The sequence below is a fragment of the Erinaceus europaeus genome, chromosome 12, assembly GCF_950295315.1.
Source record: "Erinaceus europaeus chromosome 12, mEriEur2.1, whole genome shotgun sequence".
NCBI lineage: Eukaryota > Metazoa > Chordata > Mammalia > Eulipotyphla > Erinaceidae > Erinaceus > Erinaceus europaeus.
In genome coordinates this window covers 53,694,289-53,702,688 of record NC_080173.1, presented here as the reverse complement: position 1 = coordinate 53,702,688, position 8,400 = coordinate 53,694,289, and the positions used below count along the sequence as shown (strand labels likewise).

Sequence of the window (8,400 nt, the reverse complement as noted above, 5' to 3'; positions counted from 1 at the left end):
GCCCCCCCCCCACACACACACACACACAAACCCCTGCCACTCCCGCAGGGATGCGCCGGGTGTCTGCCTTTTTCCCGCGGCCAATCCCACCTAGGCTGGCTCGCCGGAGCCTGTCCGGCGGCCAGGGGCGTAGCCTGCGGGAGACCCGCCCCTATGATTTGCGCCGGCGCCACCTTGATTGGAGAGTCGCTTGTGACGTGCGGGGACTGCGGTGGGCTCGGGTGCTGCGGCAGCCGCAGCGCCTGCCGCGGCTCGGGCTCCGGCTCCGGCTCCCGGGCTTTTAAAGGGGACGCGGCGGCGGCCCGGGGGGATGGAGGGCAGGTGGAGGGGACAGCCCAGACGCATTTCATCCACAGCCCCTCGGGGCTGAAGGGACCCGTGAGCCGGAGCCCAGAAATCCGGGGGTGGTTAAGACACTGCGTCCTCTCCAATTCCCAGAAGCTCCATCCTGCACCCAAATACCTCAGCCAGCCCCCTGCCCGCCCCCAACTCGCAACTCAGCCCGGAGGACTCTGCCGCCGCCGCACCCCACGTGAGTCCTGGGTCCCGCACGGCCGGGGAAGCTGAGGGTCCCGGTGTTTGGTGGGGGATGTGTGGAGTTTGAGAGCGCTTCTGCACGCTGGTAGGGAGTCCCTGAAGCGCAGGGAATGGGTGCCCATCCACCCTTTCACCGGGAACGTGTGCCCGGGTATCCCTCCGTCCCTGATTCCTGCAAAGCCAAGGAATCCGAGCCCCCGTGCTCCCTGTCACCCGAGTTCCCCGAACAGCGCACCCCCTCCCGCCCCGCACTGGGAAGCACCCGCCAGCTGGGGGTGTGCCAGAGTGCCTGCTTTCAAGCCACCTCTAAAAATATCTGCCCCCCCCCCCCCCCAAATCTACCCGCAGCTGCCACCTCTCTGCCCGGTGAGGATTCCCTCCGAGCGCGTCCACCCCGGCAGGCCAAAGGTGACTCCTGGTCCCAGCTGCCTGCCAGGCACCAGGGCTCCAGACCATCGCAGCCCAAGGGGGATGTGGGGAGAGGTCTCCAGAGCAATAGCGCAAGTTCTGTCTGCACTTTTCCCAAGAGTCACTAGAGAACCTTGAGTTCTAATCCAGATTCTGATGCTGTGTGACCCCTAAGATGTTACTTGACCTCTCTGGGCCTGTTTTTCCTATTCGCTACAGGAAGTGTTGGAACCAGAAAAGGACCATGGTGAAGTTGGGAGCATTGTCTGGGGGAGGAAGAGAATGTCTCTTTAGTGGTTAACTGAAGGAGACCTGTCTTGGGCAGAGGGCATTTTACAGTGTTGTCTTTGGGGTCCTCACCACCCCCACTCAATCCTGCACATTTCCTGTGGAAAACTGTCTCAAAACTGTCCTGCGGTTCCATTCATTCATTAGGGGGAATTTGAAACTTCAGGTCTATGCCAAGGGGAGGGGCTGTTTTCCTCTTCCATTCCCAAGGGGCTCTCCCACCCTATTCCTACAGGTAAAAGAACATTTGAATAAAAAAGCAGATGAAACTGGGAGGAAATCAGTGATCTGGTGTGGGGTCCAGGAGGCAGGATAGGTAACAGAGGCAGAGACAGTGAAAGACCATAGCCCTGAAGCTTCCTTCAAAGCTGTAGGGGCCAGGGTGGAACCCAGGTCACATGCGAGGCAAAACAGCTATCCAAGTGAGCTATTGTGAGGCAGTACAGTTGAGATGAAACTAGAATATAGACTCCCAACTACCTCCCCCCCCAAAAAAAAATCCCACCTTCATTCTCTCTGCTCTAGCCTGTGGGAGAAGGTCAGAGATCTTGCCCCCTTTTCTCTGAGAGACTCTTTCTGGTGACCACAGAAGGATTTGATCTTTGGACAAAGTTTCCAGAGGTGAATCACTTAAAAAAAAAATACTCTGTTCCAAGGTTCCTCTGGCTACTTGTGGGATAGGGTGATGTGTTCCAGGATGACACTCCCAGTTTTGCGGTGAAGGAATTCAAGACACCCAAATCTCTGCTCTGGGGACAGAGACAAGGGCAACTCACAAATAATGAAAGTTGGGACTTCCCAGGATACTATTATTAAATGAAGAATGTAACTATAGCTTTTGCTATGAAAAATGAGAGGTTTTTGAGCGTGATTAAAAATTAAATTGTGGGGCGGGGGGTAGATAGCATAATGGTTATGCAAAGAGACTCTCATGCTCCAAAGTCCCAGGTTCAATCTCCCACACCACCGTAAGCCAGAGCTGAACAGTGAGTGCTCTGGTAAAAAAAAAAAAATAATAATAATAAATTGTGGGGGCTAGAGGGTGGTGCAGAGGGCTAAGTGCGCTTAGCACAAAGCACAAGGACTGGCGTAAGGATCCCAGTTTGAGCCCCCGGCTTCCCACCTGCAGGGGGGGGGTTGTCTCTTCACAGGCCCTGAAGCAGGTCTGCAGGTGTCAGTCTTTCTCTCCCTCTCTCTCTTTATTTCTCTCTGTCCTATCCAGCAACAATGACAGCAGTAACAACAACAACAATAATAATAAAGATAAACAAGGGCAAAAAGGACAAAATTAATTGGTTTGAGAGATATAATTTTTTCTTTTCTTTTCTTCTCCAGGGCTATCGCTGGGGCTTGGTGCCTGCACCATGAGTCCACTGCCTGTGGAGGCTTTATTATTTTTTTTTTAACCTTTTGTTGCCCTTGTTTTATTGTTGTGATTATTGTTATTTATGTCATTATTGTTGGATAGGACAGAGAAAAATGGAGGAGGGGAAGACAGAGAGGGGGAGAGAAAGATCGACACTGCTTCACCACCTGTGACCCCCCCTGCAGGTGGGGAGCTGGGGCTCAAACCCAGATCTCTATGGTGGTCCTTGCACTTAGTGCCATGTGCGCTTAACCCACTGCGCTACTGCCCAGCCCCCAATTTTTTCATTCTTCTTTTTGATATTTTTATTTAATTTGTAATGCAAGAAAGATACAGAGAGAGACCCCAGAATATTGCTCAACTCTGGCTTATGGTGGTGTTGGGATTGAGCCTGGGACTTTAGAACTTTAGGAATGAAATTATTTTATTTATTTATGAGAAAGATAGGAGGAGAGAGAGAAAAAAACCAGACATCACTCTGGTACATGTGCTGCCGGGGATTGAACCTGGGACCTCATGCTCAAGAGTCCAATGCTTTATCCATTGTGCCACCTCCCAGACCACTAGGAATGAAATTCTTTTGCATAACCACTATGCTATCTTCCCAGGCCAGGATAGCATAATTTTTCTGTTTCATGCCTGAGGTTTAGTTCCCTGTACTACCCTAAATCAGAGCTGAACAGTATTCTGGTTTTAAAAAAAATGTCAGTAGTTGGGACCAGGGATGTATGTAGTTGATTGGCAGAATGATACATGCATGCTTGGTATATTTGAGGCCTTAGCTTGATTCTTGGCACCATCACCACCCAAAAATGAAAAAGTATTTTATTATTAATTTTCTATTTTAACCAGAGCACCACTCAGTTTTGGATTATGGTGGTAAAGGGCTTGAACCTGGGAATTTAGAACCTCTGACAAAATAAAGCTTTTTGCATAACCATTATGCAATCTCCCCAACATCTCTCCCATATTTTACTTGACCTATGTCTCCTCCCTGAAATTCCTCTTTTCACCCACTCCTTTTGCCCCATTCACCAAATCCTCGGTTAAAAAAAAAAGTTTTTAAGGAAAAGGTTATGGCCCACATTTCATCTCTGCAAAGGGTTTAGTGCTTGTATGGTTATATGGTCAGGACATGGGGAGGAATGGAGTATCTCTAGATGATGTATAGAGAGCTACCCACCCACTTGGGGACACATAGCTTCCTGCAGTTTGGGGAATGGGAGTGTCACCTTGACAAAGTCAGAGGGGCAACCAGTGTTACCCATTATCACCACCAGAGGGCAGCAGTCAGCCAGACCTTTGCTCTTTTCTCTGTCTAGTCTCACTGCTATGTATATTTCCAGACCTTTTCCAGTTGCCCCTGGTCTCTCATTCTATCTCAGAGTGGAGGAAGTTGGAGTTATAGGGAAGCACTGGGAATGTTAATGTTGTCCTTTGCAGCTCTCTTGGTGAAGGCACCACAAAAACAATCTTTAAACTTAAGGACACAAAACAAAGTCCTGACCAGTCTGCTAGGAAAGCACTGGGAGGCCAGTCCCAGACCACTGTAGTGCCCAAGGATCCTGGCCCCCCAGCTGTGGCACTGAGACCCTGGTCATATTTCTTTCCCTTGTGAGGGGAGAGGGAAGGCAAGGCAGTGTCAGTTGTTCAGGAACTAGGCTCTGTCCCACAATGAATTATTTGACCTCTCCAGGTCCTTCTTGTGGGCTGAATTCATGAGACTGATGAGCATGGAGGGAATATGAGTAAAGGTGGCTTGTAAACTATGATATGTGTGACGCACACACCACAATGCCACGTTATACTAGAGGAAAACACTGGTCTCAGACTCTGGGTTCTGGCTTTGTGGTCTTGGCCAATTACAGTGAGTGACCTTTGGGTAGTACTGTCATATGTTAACCTCTCTATTGTCTTGGATTGTTAAAAAGGATGCTTAAGGAGTGTGTGATCTGTAAGATGCTGTGCCTATTTAAGGGATTGTCTTTACTGAACCTGTGAGAGTGGCTTCAGGGGTTCAAAGAGAAGATAGAGTCAGGTAGGCATGACAGGATGACACAGTCGGATGACCTGGCACCCTCAAACCTTCTGTGCTTGTCAGCAGCTCTGGATGACAGCTGGTGGCCAGCAGAGTCCCTGACGGTGGTGCCCAAGGTGATGTACTGACAATGAGCGGGTGTTTTCCAGTTGCTGGCCTGCGATGCCTGTCTAGGGTAAGTGGGTCCCTTCAGGGGTCTCTCAGGGTGAGGCTTTGGCACCCATATGCTCATTATCGGTGGAAGGAGAGCCCAATTCAGTCTCGTTTAGGCCCTTATCTTTAGTGATCCTCCATGAGTCCCTGGAAGCCTCCACTCCAGGTCCTGGGATAGGGTCCTCATGTTCTGCACCCTCATCAGCTCTGGGCATCCTGGGCCAATAAGACTCCCAGGTGGCTGTTGTGAAACCAGAAGATGAAATATAGGCCTGAGGTCAAAGATATAGTTCTTTTTAGGCAGGCGGAGAGCCTGGTTTAGATCTCAGCTCTGAAACTGGGAGCCTGGATTTTTGTTTCACAAGGTGGGCCAGGCCTTGTACATCACAGGAATGTCAGAGAGAGCCAGGAAGAAACCAGAAAGGCCTGGAGGGAGGAAGGCAGTGTGATGGCTAGGAGCTGTCTGCTCAGGGCCAGGCCCTGTCGTGTCCAGCTGCTTGCTGGCAAGCAGAAAGGTAGTATGGACAAGCTGCTGAGAGCTCCTACTGCCTCCATTTGCGAGCTGTGCCCTCACTCTTGCCATATTGCCCCCTATCCTCTCAATGTTCACTTCTGGGCGCCCCCACTCTGTGTTCCTGTCCAGTCTGTCTCCCTGCCCCCCCCCCCCCCCCGCATGACTTCCCTCTAGCCTTCTCCTCCCCCACTACTGCCACACACACAGCATCCCATATGCTCCTGTTCCTTCTGCCTTTTCAGCCACTGCTGCTCTCTTCCCTCTCCCTTACCTGTTTCCCAGGTATGTCGTGGCCTGGCGCGGGAGGTCCCTACCTCCCCAAGCCCCTCTGCTTCTTCTGCTGCCTGCTTGCTTCGGACTCTGCCAGAAACCCCACCCGCTGAAACGTTCCTCCCAGGGAATTGGCAAGTGATTAGTGATGAGCTGTCAGCACAGGGCCCTCAGACTTCCTGGAGAAGCTGTGTCCCATCTCTGGACCCCTGCCCAGTGCCATCTGGCTGGAAACAGCTCCCAAAGAGCCTTCCTGGATCTTGTGTGGTCAACCCACTTCCTTGGTGGTTTCAAATGCTAAAATCCAGGGGCTTTTAGTCAGTGTAGATGTCCAAACACCTAACTCTCCATGCCTGGCACTTAGTTCCTGTATGGGTCTGAGAAGCTAGCACTCATGGCCTTGAATGATACCAGCAGGTCTGTCCTGCAGCCTGAGTCTTAACTGCTCACCTGGTCCTACAAGGCTTCAGATGCCCCCAGAAGGCCCCCAGAAGGCAGCGGCTCCAGCTGGGTGAATGGGTGGGTTCCTCTGTTAGGCAAGAGGGACTGGGCACGCTCCTTTTATTCACACCATCAGTGTGGGTCACTGGACATTTGAAACCATCTAATCCAGAAACCTCCCCAACGGGGTAATCTCTTGGAAACTCTTAAGTTCTCTTTTCAAGATGACCCTTGTTTTAAGCCTTTGTGGCCTATCATGATAGAAGCAGGTGCCTAGGAAGCCCCTCTGGGCTGGGGATGAGGATGGTCCCCTGAGGATAAGCCCCCAGCAGAGAGGCCCCCAGGGGTGTGGGCAGGGCAGGAGTGGAGTGGGGTGGGGTGGCGGCGGTGGGAACTCCGCCCAGCTTAACCAGCCTTGGGTCCTCCTCAGGTCTTGGATGTGCCAGCGCCTCTGGCCACGGCCTGCTAACCAGCCTCTCTCGGGCCGGCTCCCGCCGCGCCCCCTCTCGCTTGCCCCCTCCTCCTCCTGCTCCTCTCCCCCCTGCTCCCAGGACGGCGGGATGGCCGCGCAGGGCGAGCCACGCTTCCTCCTGACTTTCGACTTCGATGAGACCATAGTGGACGAGAACAGCGACGACTCCATCGTGCGCGCCGCGCCGGGCCAGCGACTGCCCGAGAGCCTGCGCGCCACCTACAGGGAGGGCTTCTACAACGAGTACATGCAGCGCGTCTTCAAGTATCTGGGCGAGCAGGGCGTGCGGCCGCGGGACCTGCGCGCCGTCTACGAGGCCATCCCCCTGTCGCCGGGCATGGGCGACCTGCTGCAGTTCGTGGCCAAGCAGGGCTCCTGCTTCGAGGTCATTCTCATCTCCGACGCCAACACCTTCGGCGTGGAGAGCGCGCTGCGCGCCGCCGGCCACCACGGCCTGTTCCGCCGCATCCTCAGCAACCCGTCGGGGCCCGACGCGCGCGGGCTGCTGGCGCTGCGGCCCTTCCACACGCACAGCTGCGCGCGCTGCCCCACCAACATGTGCAAGCACAAGGTGCTCAGCGACTACCTGCGCGAGCGGGCCCACGACGGCGTGCACTTCGAGCGCCTGTTCTACGTGGGCGACGGCGCCAACGACTTCTGCCCCATGGGGCTGCTGGCCGGCGGCGACGTGGCCTTCCCGCGTCGCGGCTACCCCATGCACCGCCTTATCCAGGAGGCGCAGAAAGCCGAGCCCAGCTCCTTCCGCGCCAGCGTGGTGCCCTGGGAGACGGCGGCCGACGTGCGCCTCCATCTGCAACAGGTGCTGAAGACGTGCTGAGGACGCTGCCTGCAGGGGGAGGGCTGGGCCCCGCGAGCGGCAGAGGGCAGGGCGGCTGAGCGGCTGGGTGGAGCTCGGGAAGGACCAAGCTAGTTGGATGATTCCCTTTCCCCTTGCGCTTTGGTCAGTCCCTCCAGGGATTTCGGGAATGGCGGGCGCTTCCACTGGGGGCTGGAGAGGAAGTGTGTATGTGTGTGTGTGTGTGTGGGGGGGGGGGGGGGCTGTCCCAGTCTATGCAGCTCGGGCACAGTGTTCCGCCAGGGAAGACCGCAGTGTTTCCAGAAACCTTGTTCTCCTGACCAAGGAAAGAGCTCCCTGAGGAGAGAAGGAACATCTCCCACTGCTTATAAAGGCTGCCCGAGCCTTGTAACACGAGGTCCACCCACTTTTCAAGAGCTCCCGGGTCCCGAAGTTTCCTCAGAACCGGACTCTGCGGAGAGATGCCCCTGTCCCGTGCAGGCCTAGATCTTCATCTACTGCGACTCCACGCCTCTTATCTCAACCTCCACCCGCCAGCACACCCAGACTGGGGGGCGGGAGAAGCCAGAGGGAATAGTCGCCTCCTGGTGGTGGAATGAGGTAGCACGTTGTCCGGCTGGGGGGGGGGGGTGTTCAGCCAGCCAAAGACCTCAAGGCACCGGACTGTCTCCTCACACCTCAGCGTCCTCTATGCAGCAGGAGACCAGGGACTTTACCAAAGTCACCCTGCCGGCTGGAATTCCCCCCTCCCCTCCCCTGCACCCCCCCTCCCCGTATGGAACTGAAAGCCATGATGTTTTAAAGCAGAGCCAGTGTAACCCAAGCCCCTCCTCCCCCTTTGGTGTTTTAAGAGCTATAAAGGAGGCAAAAGGGGGAAAAAGAAAAGGTGACAGATCTTTCGCGCCACAGTCTGGGGCGGAGGGAGGTAGGCTCTATTAACAGGATCCCACTTAAGTGAAGGGGTTGATGCCCACTCTTGGAGGACTGCCTGGGTTGAAGAAAGGATTCACGATTGAATACACACACAGAGCAAGCCACGGGCCAAAGAACAAAGGCATACCCAATTACTGTAGACAGGCCTCGGGGATATGTGTGG

General features: G+C 54.4%; 1 protein-coding gene across 5 annotated transcripts; it reads left to right on the top strand.

Moving 5' to 3' along the window:
* The first annotated feature begins 216 nt into the window (after positions 1 to 216).
* Positions 217 to 8,189, top strand: PHOSPHO1 (phosphoethanolamine/phosphocholine phosphatase 1). 5 transcript variants are annotated; one of them, XM_060203676.1, is made up of 4 exons: positions 217 to 532; positions 4,701 to 4,812; positions 5,587 to 5,858; positions 6,446 to 8,189. In XM_060203676.1, the coding sequence occupies exons 2-4, from the start codon at positions 4,768 to 4,770 to the stop codon at positions 7,323 to 7,325; spliced, it is 1,197 nt and encodes a 398-aa protein (XP_060059659.1). In that variant the 5' UTR covers positions 217 to 532; positions 4,701 to 4,767; the 3' UTR covers positions 7,326 to 8,189. The 5 variants fall into 5 exon arrangements, with proteins under 5 accessions (XP_060059659.1, XP_016044835.2, XP_060059661.1 ...); XM_016189349.2 differs by having other exon boundaries at positions 219 to 532; positions 4,704 to 4,812; XM_060203675.1 differs by lacking the exon at positions 217 to 532 and adding an exon at positions 927 to 945 and having other exon boundaries at positions 4,704 to 4,812.
* Positions 8,190 to 8,400: the final 211 nt, after the last annotated feature.